The sequence below is a fragment of the Taudactylus pleione genome, unplaced genomic scaffold (genome assembly GCF_031769625.1).
Source record: "Taudactylus pleione unplaced genomic scaffold, aTauple2 ptg000041l, whole genome shotgun sequence".
Lineage (NCBI taxonomy): Eukaryota > Metazoa > Chordata > Amphibia > Anura > Myobatrachidae > Taudactylus > Taudactylus pleione.
This window is the reverse complement of record NW_028284443.1, coordinates 29,517,965-29,532,357: the sequence shown is the minus strand read 5'-3', so window position 1 is coordinate 29,532,357 and position 14,393 is coordinate 29,517,965. Positions and strand designations below refer to the sequence as shown.

General features: G+C 43.8%; 1 protein-coding gene across 4 annotated transcripts in view; it reads right to left on the bottom strand.

Moving 5' to 3' along the window:
• The window catches only part of PPHLN1 (periphilin 1), a 114,709-nt gene that overhangs the window by 33,551 nt on the left and 66,765 nt on the right, over window positions 1–14,393 (bottom strand). For all 4 annotated transcript variants that reach the window (XM_088457938.1, XM_088457929.1, XM_088457944.1 and 1 more), the window contains one exon: window positions 5,365–5,505. In XM_088457938.1, the coding sequence (XP_088314064.1) occupies window positions 5,365–5,505 (141 nt within the window). The remainder of the gene's footprint in view (window positions 1–5,364; window positions 5,506–14,393) is intronic.

Sequence of the window (14,393 nt, the reverse complement as noted above, 5' to 3'; positions counted from 1 at the left end):
AAATCATTTTATCTGTGGAAACTTTCAGAGAAAACATTGATGGCATAGGCAATGTAGCATTTCTGATTAAATGTGTTACATGAGCATCCACAGTAGGACATACCTCCCATGAATGATGCATAGGAGGTGCAAACATAGGATATTGTGGACACCCCATCAAAGGAGGCATCGTAGGAGCAGCCATACGATCCACAACCTGCATCATTACCTGGGACAAAGAGGAGACCCAAGATGGCTCTTGTCCAATGACAGATAAAGGATGGTTTGTGTGTTGTCTGTTATATAGAGCCACCTCACCAGTCCTGTTTAAGTCCTGATAGGACACATAAGCCATACATGATTTACATGAAACCAGCACAGGTGCCACCCCCTCCTGTTTCCCTTTTTCTTTTGACATGTTCAAAATAAAGGAAATAATCGCAATGTTATGCGACAGCCTTCACAAAATCTTAATGAATGTGAAGTACTCAGAGAAAGACCTCCACCCCAAGAGGATGGAGAGAACAACAGTGATAGTTCTAACTGACAGACAGAAATAAAGGACAGTGTGAATCAGCAGCTAGCAAATAGTCACATACAATGCATATCAATATAATTACAATTGGCTCTAAATCAACTACAGCAACGCAAGGGAATGGTAGGACATAGAGCACCATATACCTTAACCAAGGGAGAGGTATACAGGGAGACTGACCCAGACCCTCCTGAGACCAACAGCTACAGGGCGCACTGAGCGTGGACCGCGAGTGTCTCATGTACATGTAGAGGGTAAGCGGAGCAACCAAGATGCTCATGGCAGCAGATAGCGTCTATTGCCGATCCCCGGCGTCAGATGATAAGGCCCCGGCTGGTGTAGTGAGAACGCGGATAATCCCGGGCCCTGACAGCAGCCGCTTCTGGTGCATCTCTGACACCAAAAGCAAGGACTGCCACACGCGATTCCCCATAAGCGAGGAATCCCCTTACCCAGTGTCGGACTGGGGCATGAAGGGCCCACCAGGGAAATACAATCTCAGAGGCCCACCAAGAGGCATGGCCAGTTGCTGGAAAGGGTGTGGCCACCCGACAAGAGAGGAGTGGCCAGTCATTATAGGAATCATTTCAGCCATAAAATGAGCTCTCTGGCACCTGTAAGGTATCTGTTTATTCTATTATTGACTGATTACATTTGATTTTTTTTGTCCTATACTGAACGATAACGTTGTTTCTAGGTTTTAGTGAAAAACAGTACAGAGATACCTATTTGCCAATAACATAGGTTGATGCCAGCTGAGAGACACACTGGGAACATGCCCTACTAACCAAAAGCGCCTAACTTCTATACTAGCCATCAATAATTGGGGTCTATACTGTTAACATTATTTACTGTGAGCATACCACCGTTAGGCTCTGCCATCTATACAAGTGTCCAGAGAATGGACTAAGCATTGTATTCTGGTCACATGAATTGGCTCTACACGGGGGAACTGTGCTACCATAATGGGTTGGGATCATGTCTGTTATATTTTACTAATGTTGCGTGAACACCATTTCCTATAATGGACTTAATCTAAAGATAGAAGAGAATCCAGCAAGAACATGCAATTTTCCATCACAGAGACAAAGATTTAATATATAAAGACAGATGCAAGTCTAGCTTATCTCTAAATGCAGTTAAAATAAGGGTGATTGTGTGTAAAGCTGGGCATGCGCTATACAATTTTCTGTCAGATATCTGTCCAATATGACTGGTTGGAATGAAAACCTGGTAATGTATGGGAGCAAATGACAATCGTCCATTTGCTCACAAACACTGGAAAATAGCCAAAAATGGTTGTTCAGAGAAATTGGTTAAAACACACAAATTTAACCAATTTGAACAATTTTTTGTCCTTTTTTTCAGTGTTTAAAACCATATGATCGACTGTAATTGCCCCAAAACATTACCAGGTTTTCATTCCAACCAGCCAGATTGGACAGATATCTAACAGAAAATTGTATAGTGGATGCCCAGCTTTAGATGCAGTATTTTACCTGCATACAAACCTAAAACTACACAATAATTATTTGCATCCCCTGCATCAAAACAAACACAAAATGACACCCTTTAGCTGTATTGGCTACTAACTGTAAATTAGGAGTGTGTGAATGGTAACAGAAACAGTTTGGTGGAAGGGAATTTGCCAATTTAAAGTTAAGTTCTAAACAACCACCACTGGTTACAACAGAAGAATATTGTAACACCCAATCTGTGGTACTTTGTTAAAGATGTGAAATAAATTATAATTTATAATTATAGAGCTTGTACATCCTTTAGTACAGGGGTTCCCAAACTGTCCACAAGGCACCCTAACAGTTCAGGTTTTAAAGGATATCCATGGTTGCACATAGATGTTTTAATCAAAATGAATGAGGTACTAATTAAGTCACTCGTGCATGAGTATGGGTATGCTTAAAACCTGAACTGTTAGGATGCCTTGAAAACCGTGCTTGGGAACCACTGCTCACTCTTCATTTGCATCATGTACAGGAAAATAAATGCTAAAAAAGTGTTTTTTCTGTCTTTGTAAAAAGACATTTTTGTGTGAACCAGTACATTTGTTTGCACAAAGCAGGCAAGTACAGGTAACCCTCAGCAGCCCCTTCTGCTAGCTGCCTCCTCCCTCTAGACAAAGGTCTGATAAGTAAAGTACCTTTACCTCCAGGCAGTGTGCAAACAGCGGTATGGGTACAAGATTTTAACATGCACAGAGGAGATATTATATTCTTAAATACACAATAGTTCTATATGAATACATTTTTAAATCCATATGTGAAAAGCTTTAATTTGTGTTTATGTCCTCTACATCGTATCCATAGATTTTTTTTTCTGTTGCCTTTGAACTCCTCTCTCCTTTATATTTCAAAAAAAGCTACTTCCAACCAAAAGCACATTCCTTTCCTTTGCTGCTCAGTGTTAAAAGCATACAGTCTAGCGATCTGCTATCCAATAGCATACCATGGCCTCCCGGGAGGACAGAGTCAGGGAGAACCATTATTAATTTAGCTTATTACATTCCACACAAGACACTTTTTTGGCTACTTAAAGCATCCAAAAATATTAAACATGATAATACCTAAAGTAAAAACGAGATGTCCAACTGGTCTAGTAAATTCAAAGTAACCGGTTGTAAACACAGTAGTCAAAAGTTTCAATGGTAGTCTCCTAGTCTAGGAGAGGCGTGTTGCTAATTTGGACACACAATTGGTAAGCAAAACTGCTGTAGACCAATATGATCACTCAATAGGCAAGCTGAATGGATCTGAAGGTGTGTCCTGGTTTCTTTCCTTTTGAATATCACAATTGAGCCAATTACAGGCCAATTTGTAAAAATAAATCCCAAAATTAGGAGAAAAAAAAAACCAAGCACCAATGGCTTATTTTACACAGTCCAACAAAAAAAAGGGGTATTCAATTAGGTGCTATTATCTCACACACCTATGCGGGGGGAGTTGTTGTTGCGAAAGCGTGTAAACGCTGGCAACGGCATCAGGCTCACACATTTTTGCTCACTGCCTATGAAACAAAATGATGGCTAAATAATGCTGCTTAAATTGTTTTTGGCATTATTCTATGAACAATTATTTGTGTGTGTTCCTCTAGTAAAACACATGCACACAAAGCCAATTTCCCCCATTATGTACCAGCTACAGATGTGTCCTCATACATCTAGTCTCCTTGCGCGCTAAACCGCCCTTCTAGATGTGCCATGCCATGGTGTGACTCGGTAGCGCAGAGTGTCTTTTTGTGCAACTTTTTACCTTCAAATGCGTTTTATTCGCACAGCGATGGGAATAGTTAGCACAAGTAGCTTCTGCTGACTAAAATGATATGCATGCAAAACGCTACTTTACAGTGTCAGCGGCTGTAATACTGTAACGTAGAGTTTCGTATGCAGTCGCTCACAGAATATAGGCATGCTGCATATCTTTTTAATCAGCAGAAGCTGCTTGTGCTAAATAATCACATCGCTGTGCAAATAAGCACACTATAAGGTAAACAGTCACACGAAAATATGTTCGTGTGACGCACAGCTGTTTTTCTGCATAGCGCGGCGCTAACAGCCGAGTGCCCGGCACTTTGGTCAGAGAAAGCCGGTTAACGCGCCTTAACACCCTTGTTAAGGTGCGAATAAGCGTGATAACCGGCATTCTCCGACCACACAGCGTACTGCATTAAATAGCTCCGGGAGCTCGCTCCCGACGCTATTCAATTTGCGTTGAATTAAATCGCCCCCAATGAGTTAGGTGTTACAAAAGGTTGTCCATTAAATTTAGAAGGACACACTTTCACAGCGAAGAAAATCTGGCATTAGACTGGCCACAGTGAATAGCGTATCAGTGTTCCTAATTACACAGGGAGCTCTTCAATGTGCCTGGAGTGCTGAAGAGCTTTACATTTGATAGGGAATTAATGTCTCCAATTCATCGTTGTCATTACGGGAGACTCAGAATGATGCAGCACTTGTGGCTTTAAGAGTCAGGCTTTTATATCCAAGATTGGAAGCTTGTGAGCAGGGCCCTTCTACCTCTATCTATTTTAGTACTCATTTTAGTACGGTTTTGTTCCTAATTGTAAAGCACACTGGAAGATGCTGGCGTTATATGAATAAATGACCGTACTGTTTAAATGAATGACCACCACGTAGTTAAAGCATGCTCTAATTGACTTATATTATGGAAACATGTTGGCAAAGGACAGCGGTGAAACAGCAAACTAATATATCTATCTAAAATACACATACAGTACCTGTACTTTAAAAGCTATAGTTTAATGTATTTATGAATAAGAAAATTGGAAGTCACAAATGAGTCAGGTCTGTTGGATGAATCTAATAAACATTAACAATTACACTAACCTCAAGGTGTTCCAGCCTGAATAAATCCACTTTTTTGACAATGTCCTCTTAATAAAATGAATCCCCTCTTACCCGCTGTAGCTGGAATTTGGAAGTTAAGATTTTCTTTTCCATAACAAGCAGTTTTCCAGTAAAATGGCACTTTCACGGCATCAGAGAAATAAGTATATTAAATTCCTTTTACATGGCTGGCTACACATAGGTACAACTATACTACTTCAAGGAATTCCAATAGTCTCCAAAAAACAAGAGTGTCTGAAATTCTTTTTCAGAATATTGATACATTTATTTAAAAGACATACACTTATGGAAAGTAATTACCATCTTAAAATGTAAGTAAACCACAATTACAGTAGTCCTACAATAACTCAGGTATGATTATTAAATATTTCTACACACAGGAATGAGTATAAACTCAGGACGGATGCATTTTTTTTTCTTTAAATAATTGCTCTTGGTTGGCACAAATGTCACACACATCACTGACCTCTTCAATTTCTTTGGTCTTTACTGCAATAGCTTTTGATCGGTTGCTAAGTGGAGACGATTCATAGAGTTCCGAATTTCCAGTTACATTTGCTTCATTTTCTGCTGACTGATCCCCAAACAATGCAGATGACGACCCAGCCTTTTAAAAGAAATTCATAAAGGTAGGTGAGTTTTTTTTTTTATCCTTTCTTAGCGAAAATACATATATTGTATAACATATCGTGGCGTCAGGATTTCAAATGGAGTTATGGTTGCTCTAGAGATTTCTTGAAGCCGAAGAATTAAACAAAATCATTCATTCGGCATAGTTTAATCCCAGGGTAAAGTTTAAATCAAATTCTGAATTTTACTCCGGTTTTCTCAGCTCAAAATGAACACTGGCCGGAAACCAATGCTTATATTTCCAGTTGTAGCTTGTGGAGTTGTGGCATTAAGACTGCAGTTAAAACAGAGATTTATGCATTATGATAAATATTGTCTTAACTGTCATCTCTGCTTAGTTAGCAGATTCTGCAAAGTAAGGTAATATGGATCTACTAAGATTTGGAGCTGACCAAGGGACAGATTCAATTAGCTGCAAGCTGTTTGTTAAGAGCACAAAGCTATTCAATTACAGACAGGAGATCATCCCACAAGCAGCCAAGGCAGCAGTTAAAGGTTTATTTCTTCTTGCACCCTCTAGTGCGTGCAAAAATAAGCATTAACCATTGCCTTGGGACTGCAATTTAATAGATCCAAGCACTTCACCCGCGGTAACAAACCCCGTGACTCAACTGGAGGCTAACTGAATCTCCACCTAAATTACAAATTCATATAATTACATGTAATGCAACTCGACCCATCACTGCTTTGGAATGAGCAGAAAATTTATTTGCTAGCACCAAAGGACCATGTAACTCATTTTTATTAAAAACTATGAAATTTACATGACAAGATTGAACAATTATGAATGAAATTACATACAAATTTAAAATCTTTGAAATTCATTTCTGATTGGTACAACATGCTTTTTCATATCCTATAACCTTGTATTTTATGAATAGTTGCCCTTTAAATTAACATGTCATGTGTGACTGTTCCTCGTTTTTAAAATCGCCCAATATTTCATACTCCAGATATATAAGGTGTAGAAGGGGCAACCGCTATGGTGCAAAGTTGGATGGGCTTACACCACCTTTATGAAATTAACTCGAAACACTTGTATTTATTTACTTTTACAGTGACTGCAATTGCCATGGTTACCACATAGACTTACTAATAGCAACTCAAAGAAAATAAAAACTAAAAAGGAAATGGAACAAAACAACGGGGCTCATGCAGAGATGAACGCAAGCAGGTTGAATGAGCATATCTTGCGTATGATTTTACATCACACAGATTCCAGAATGGAGTGTATGTAAATACAGGTAATGCAAAGTTGAAGGCATTTTGAGCGCATCTACACTTAAAGAGGAGAAACCTATAGCAGATTGTTCTCCGGCAAGCAAAGTTGAGTGAGTGCATTACTGCACAGCTATGCGGAGTAGTAAATCAGCATAAATATGAAGGGAAGGGAAGGTGCACTATGACGATGACTAGTAGCAAACCATGGGTAGACATATGGACAGATGCACTGCAAGATAAATACAACTACACATTTTTTCTGTGCATTCAGTGTTGGAGCACATAGCCACCTATTTCTAGAAACTATGCATCAGTCCCAATGTGTGCCTTTATATAGTTAACAAGAATAATTTATGTTAGGCAAATAAATAAAAGCACATTTCTTTCAAGGTATTGCAGCTTTGGGTTTAAGTGGTGCTATACAGTTTATGAACCCATTAGAATTTTTTTACTTCTACATAAATGTTACCTTAAAAATGCCCAGCACTTAATCCAAGTCATAAAAAGATACAAAAAGGTACACAATAAATCAAATGACAATCAATGATATACATTTTTTCCCTGATCAAAATGATACAACACTAAATTTCTTTGCGAGCAAAACTATGCAAACCTCTAGGATGCAATAACCGTCGTGTACAGAACTTTTGAGCAGCAATGACTTAAACCAAACCTTTAAGATAACTGTTGGTCAATTCCTCTTTTCAGATCTGCCTCAACACATGGTTGTTGCTGGGTTTTCTTGATGAAAAACCTGCTTCAGGTGCTGTCACCTCACTGCCACTGGATTAAGGTATGGACTTTGTCATTCCCAAGCATGACATTTCTGACTTGTGTGTTTAGGGTTATTGTCGTGCTGCAAAACTCACCTTCTTTTGAGCTTCAGTTCATGGACAGATACCCGACATTCTCCTGTAGAATTTGCTGATACAATCCATAGTTCCATCAATGATAGCAGGCTGTCCAGGTCCTCTGGCAGCAAGACAGACTCAAACCAAGTTACTGCTACTACAGTGTTTCATGGTTGGGATGAGATGCTTATGACAGAATAACAAAAAATACATTTCTGGGTGCTAAAAATAAAAAAATAGAGGCAAAACACTTACCTGGATAGCAACATGAAAATAAGAGTTATGGTAGAACATACTTTGTTAACTCTTTCTTCGAGGTCCATAGGGTCCACAGAAATTACCTTGGGTATGTAGCTGGAGTGATCCAGGCACCAAACAGTCAACAAGCTTTAGCTCCCAGGATGCCCTGGGTCCTCCTCCATACATACCCCGCTCCTGGCTACAGGCAGTCAGTTTGTAATCAAGCCCAAGCAGGAAAGAAAAAATTGATAAGGAAGGAAGGACACACACTCTGTAAGAAGAGGGAATCAGAGATATAACAGAAAATAATTTCCCCAACAACAACAGGTGCGTTAGGGTGGGTGCTCTGTGGACCCTATGGATCTCGAAGAAAGAAAAAAAAAAGTTAAGAAAAGGTATGTTATACCATAACTCTTAAATTCTTCCTCGGGGTCCATAGGGTCCACAGAAATTACCTTGGGATGTCCCAAAGCAGTTCCTAATAGGGGAGGGGACGCTCCTGTGTCTCAGTAGAAAGGAGAATCATACGCCCAAAGGAAGCATCCTAAGAGGCAAACGCGTCAAACGCATAAAATTTCACAAAGGTGTGGACGGAAGACCACGTGGCTGCCTTGCAAATCTGTTCTGCAGAGACACCTCGTCGCACAGATCTCGTAGAATGTGCCGTAACCCTGTCCGGAACAACAAGATCAGCTTGTGTGTAAGCTTGAGAAATTGTCATACGCAACAATATGGCCAAAGTCTGTTTGTTAGCTGGCCAGCCTCACTTGAGACAGCCATACAACACAAATAAAGAATCTGACTTTCTAATGGAGTTGGTGCGATCTACGTAGTGCACGGACAACATCCAGTGATGCTTCACCAGCCGAAAGGCCTGAAGCTTGTAAAGCCAGACCCACAATTTCATCATTCATATGAAACCGGGATACCACCTTAGGAAGATAACCCGCCCTAGTACGAAGAACAGCTCTATCCCGATGAAATATTAAAAAAGTAGAGCAAAAGGATAGGGGTCCCAAATCAGAGACCCTGTGGGCCGAAGCGAGAGCCAGAAGAAAAACGGTCTTCGCTGTCAACCACTTTAAAAGTCTACTGATTTGAGGGGTTCGAATGGGGGAGCCTGTAAAGCCCTAAGCACCAATGTCAAATCCCACGGGCCTACCAGGGGGACAAAGGGAAGCTGAACCCTCAGAACACCCTGAAAAAATATTCTTACGTCAGGCAATGGGGCAATCCTTCTCTGAAAGGAAACTTAAAAGTACAGAAGCCTGAACCCTCAGGGTGGTCAGATGGAGACCTCGGTCTAAACCAGCCTGAAGAAAAGCACTCTAGAGACCCTGAACACCAGCTCACACCACTGAAAAAATGAATGCCAAATTCTGTAATAAATACGGGCTGAGGAAGGTTTCCGTGCCTACAGCACTGTATGAATTACTGCATCAGAGAAACACTTTGCCCTTAAGACGGAGGCCTCAAGAGCCATGCCGTCAAAGACAGACGAGGAAGATCTGGATACAGGCAGGGGACCCTGCATTAACATGTCCGACCTTCGAGGAAAAGGCCATGGAGTGTCTATGGAGAGACTCTGTAGGTCGGTGAACCAACTCTGTAGGTCAGTGGGCCAAGCTGGAGCGATCAGTATTACTGTAGCGCTTTCCTGCTTGACCTTCCAGATAACCCTGGGAAGGGAAAACGGAGAAAACCGATACGCCAGTCTGAAGTTCCACCTCACTATCAGAGCATCCACAAACTCGGCCGCATGTTCCCTGGTTCTGGACCCGTACCTGCGAACCCTGTGACTGTGCCTTGAGGCCATGAGGTGTACCTCTGGAAGACCCCATCTGTCCACTAGGTTCTGAAACACCTGTGGATAAAGAGCCCACTCTCTGGCGTGTATATCTTGCCGACTTAGGAAGTCTGCTTCCCAATTTAGGACTCCTGGTATGAACACCGCCGATATTGCCGGAAGGGGACATTCTGCCCAGACCAGAATGTTTGACACTTCCTTCATGGTAGCCTGGCTCCGCGTGCCTCCCTGATGATTGAGGTAGGCTACTGCGGTTGCGTTGTCCTATTATACCTGGACAGGCTATTTCCTGAGCCTGAACAAGCGCTCTGAATACTGCCCTTAATTCCAGGATATTTATGGATAGAAGACTTCCCTTGCGGTCCATTTTCCTTGAAATGTGTGATGACCTGTCACTGCACCCCAGCCTCTGAGGCTGGCATCGGTTGTGAGGCATACCCAATCTGGAATCCAGAAGGGGCGATACCTGTTGAGACGACACGTCTGCAACCACCAAGTCAGGGACAGTCATACTATGCCCTTATTGAGTGATACTCAGCGTTCCAGTGAGAGAGGATTAACTTCTGCAATGGTTTGGAGTGGAACTGGGCAAATTCCACCATGTCGAAGGTCGACACCATGGATCCCAGTACTTGCATTGCTGTATGAATAGATACCGCTCGGCTGTGAAGCCTGTGTATCCGCAGCTGAAGGGCCCCAATCTTGTCTTGTGGCAGATATATCCTTTGAGCCAGAGAATCCAACCTTGCCCCTAAATGCACCATCTGCTGTACTGGAAGCAGCGATGACTTTTCCAATTTACAACCCACCCATGTCTGTGTAGACATGCTACTGTCTGTCTGAGATGATGCTGCAATGCTTGTGATGACTGAACCAATATCCAGATATGGCAGAATCCTGACTCCCTGGCGCCTGAGGCAGGCAGTCATTACTGCCATGAGTTTGGTAAACACCCGAGGGGCCGTTGATAAACCAAAATGCAGTGCCTGAAACTGTAATTGCTCCTGCATGACTGTGAATCGCGGGAATTGTTGGTGGGACGGTGCAATTGGTACATGAAGATATGCATCTTGAATATACAAGGATACCATGAAATCCCCTAGTTCCATGGCCAACACAATCGACCGCAGAGTTTCCATGCGAAACCTGGGCACCTTGATAAACGTGTTGAGACCCTTTAGGTTTAGAATAGGCCGGTGAGAGCCATTGGGTTTTTGCATCAAGAAGAGGTCGGAATAATATCCCTTTCCTAGCGGATTCACTGGAACCAGAATTATTACTCCTGACACCAGCAGGGAGTGTATAGCCTGCTGGAGTGCCAAGGCTTTCGCAGAATCCGCTGCCGGACTTGTGCTGAGAAACCTTTGTGGGGGGCTTCTCCAGAAAGTAAGGGTGTACCCCTGGGAGACTACCTCCCAAACCCAGGCATCTGTTGTCGTAAGATGTCAGGCGTCTGAATAGAAAAAGTCGGCATCCTACCCTGGGATCCCCCAGAGGGAGGCCCGTCCCCTCAAGCTGCAGGCTTAACATTAGACCTGACAGCAGGACGTCTGTTTGGCCAGGACTTCTTAGACTGTGGCTTCCTATAAGAACTGGACTAACCTCTTGCTTTCCCTTGCAGCCGAAAGGCTGACCACTTAGGTCTAGCAGCGGATGGCGAAGGTAGACCAGCCGTTTTAGAGGCCGCCACCGTAGCAACAATCTTGTCTAACTCTGTGCCAAACAAAATGCCCCCCGAGAACGGGATCTTAGATCCTGCATCCGCTTTCCAGTCCCTCAACCGAAGTGCTCTCCGAGCCACAACTGAGACTGCTGATGCTTCAGAGGATAATATACCAGCATCCTAAGCTGCCTCAACCAAGTAGGATGCTGCCTCCTTATAGGACAGAATTGGCTAACCTTGACTCTCCAGCTGTTGTGGAACTATATATCCCAGCATGCCCTGCCACAGTTTTAGCATGCCCTAATAGCAAAACTGTAGCAGTGCATGCTGGGTTATGTAGTTCCATAACAGCTGGAGTGTCAAGGATAGCCAACACTGTTATAGGAGATAATGGTCAGCTGTCCCCGGAAGCTTCTGGAAGAGCATTTTCCCATCGTCTTCATCCATTCCTCAATGGCCTTGGAGACCCAAGCTGTAGCCATGGCTGGGCGAGTAACAACACCCGACAGAGAAAATATTGCCTTAAGACAGGCTTCAAGTTTCCTATCTGTGGGACAATTAAGCGAGGATGCAGATGGTATAGGCAATGTTGTGCTCCTAACAAGATGTGCCACATGTGCATCCACTGACTGGAGGAACCTCCCATTTAGTGCACTGATCCACTGGAAAGGGGTATAAGCACTCAACCTTTCTAGTAATATGGAATTTCCTATCTGGCGACTTCCATGCTTTCCCCATAAGATCCGAAACGTGCTTCTGATCTGGGAAACTCAGCTTTTATAACCCTCTGACGTTGGACTAGGAGGAGCCAGTACAAAGAAAGGCTCCAGGATTTAATATTTAGCACCGCCTTGACCACCCTAATCAGATAAGGAACATCTGCAGCTGGAAAACGGTCTTCCTCGTCTGAGGGGGATTCCTGAGAGAAACCACAAAATGATCCCCGTCAGTGTCTGCAGGGAACCCCTTACCTGCATCCCTGGTTGCAGTCCTGGGCTGTTTAAGCCCGCCGAAAGCGCCAGTACCCACACCAGCGTTCCGGCCTGGTGAGGATAGACGGAGCAGCGACATGAGCGTCTATCCGGGAGCTAAGCTGCTTCAGGTCTCCCTTCCGTCAGCACGTGCCGCCACTCGGAGGAAATAAAAAAAAAACAAAAACCAACTTGTTTGGGACTGCTACCGCAGTCCCACTGACCGCATGCTGCTCCTGCACCACACAGCAAAAAAACTGACTGCCTGTAGTCAGGGGCGGGGTATGTATGGAGGAGCACCCAGGGCATCCTGGGAGCTAAAGCTTGTTGACTGTTTGGTGCCTGGATCACTCCAGCTACATAACCAAGGTAATTTCTGTGGACCCTATGGATGGACCCAGAGGAAGAAAGAAAAGCTGTTTGCTAGACCATCAATCCCCCAAAACGATGTGAGCTCACTGGTCGTTTAGATTAAACCCAGTTGGCTGTACATGCTGCCCAATCTGGGGCTATCGTGAGCAATGCCATGCTGCTGAATGCACCCCCGCTGGTCGGCATCGGCAAATTTATATACACTTGCCGATGCCGGAACCCCAGCCAAGCCCACAGAGTACGATATCGCCGCATAAACACATTGGACCTTATTCAGAGGCGGCCGTACGGTCTACGACCGCCTCGATGTTTGGCCAGTGCGCATGAGCACGAGGGAGCCGGCTCCCTCGGGCGCATGCGTGAGACCCGCTACGACCGACAGCGCTGGTCGTAGCGGGTCTCTTTCCAAAGGGGGCGAGCGGTCGATGTTGATTGACAGCTCGCCCCGTTTGGAAGGCGGGCCGGGGGGGGGGTGACATGGGAACGCCTACCGTTTGGGGGAGGCCCTACTGACATCACAAGTGATGTCAGTGGAGAGCTTCCGGCTCTGACAGAGCCAGAAGCTCTCCGGGGCTTACGACAAGCGAGACTCTACCCTAGGGTCTCGTCGTAAGCCCTGATGGTCGCGATGGTCTCTGACCATCGCAACCATCACCTGAGCGGTCGTTAGAGCTGTGGGTGTAAACCCACAGTCTAACGACCGAAACAGAGGCGGGCGGTCAGGATGCAAGCGGCCGCCCAGTTTCTGATCGACCGCTTGCATCCTCCAACCGCCTCTGAATGAGGGGCCATTGTGTAGTGCAGTGGTCTCCAATGTTAATTGAGGTGCGAGCTACTTTATAAAAATTAAATCTCTAAAATTGTAGAAAAAAAAAAAAAAAACAACAATCTGGCTAGTAACTGAACAATTGAAGGTAAATTAATGGAGAAAAAAAAAAAAAGAAGTTTCATAGAAAATAACAATGCATTTAATTATTAGTGATATTGCTGTAGTTTGTAAATAAAATGTAAGAACAGGCACATTTCACTGTTAATTACTGGCTCCAAGGAGGTACGTGCAGTACAGTAGCAAAAGATATAGGAAGTGCTGCTGTGTGATTTTCCGGAAGGGCTGGGCGGGAGTCACGCGCTACGCCGTAGCATAGATGCCGTGGGTGGAACCACGGAGAAGCACGTCAGGTGATTGCTGTAGAGGCTGCAGAAATCACCTGACATGCTTCCCTGTGTCTACACCCATGGCATCGATGCCACGGGGGAGCACACAGAGGTCGCTTCCTTCTAGTTGACTCAGCAGAGCTGCAGCTAGGTGAGCTAGCACAGTTAAGACCGCAAGCTACTGGTAGCTCGTGAGCTACAGGTTGGAGACCACTGGTGTAGTGTGTATGCAGCACAAGATCGAGCAAGTAACTGTGCATATTGGTAAAACCATGTTGTACCGCAGGTGAGGCAGATTTAAAATATGCAGAGAGATTTAGATTTGGGAGGGGTGCGTCAAAACTGAAATCTAAATTACATTGTGATCATAAAGCTGTCCAGCATTTCTGGGCTACAGGCAAAAGCAGCCAGTATTTACCCTGCATGCCAAAAAATTTATGTATTTGCACCCCTTGAATTGCAACATGGTTTGTCCAGGTACACAGTTACTTTCTTTTCATCTAATGCTGGGTAAACACAGGACGATCTGTTCAGCGAACGATATAGCTGAACTTTCTCCCTTGAAATTCCCTGGTGTGCTGGACG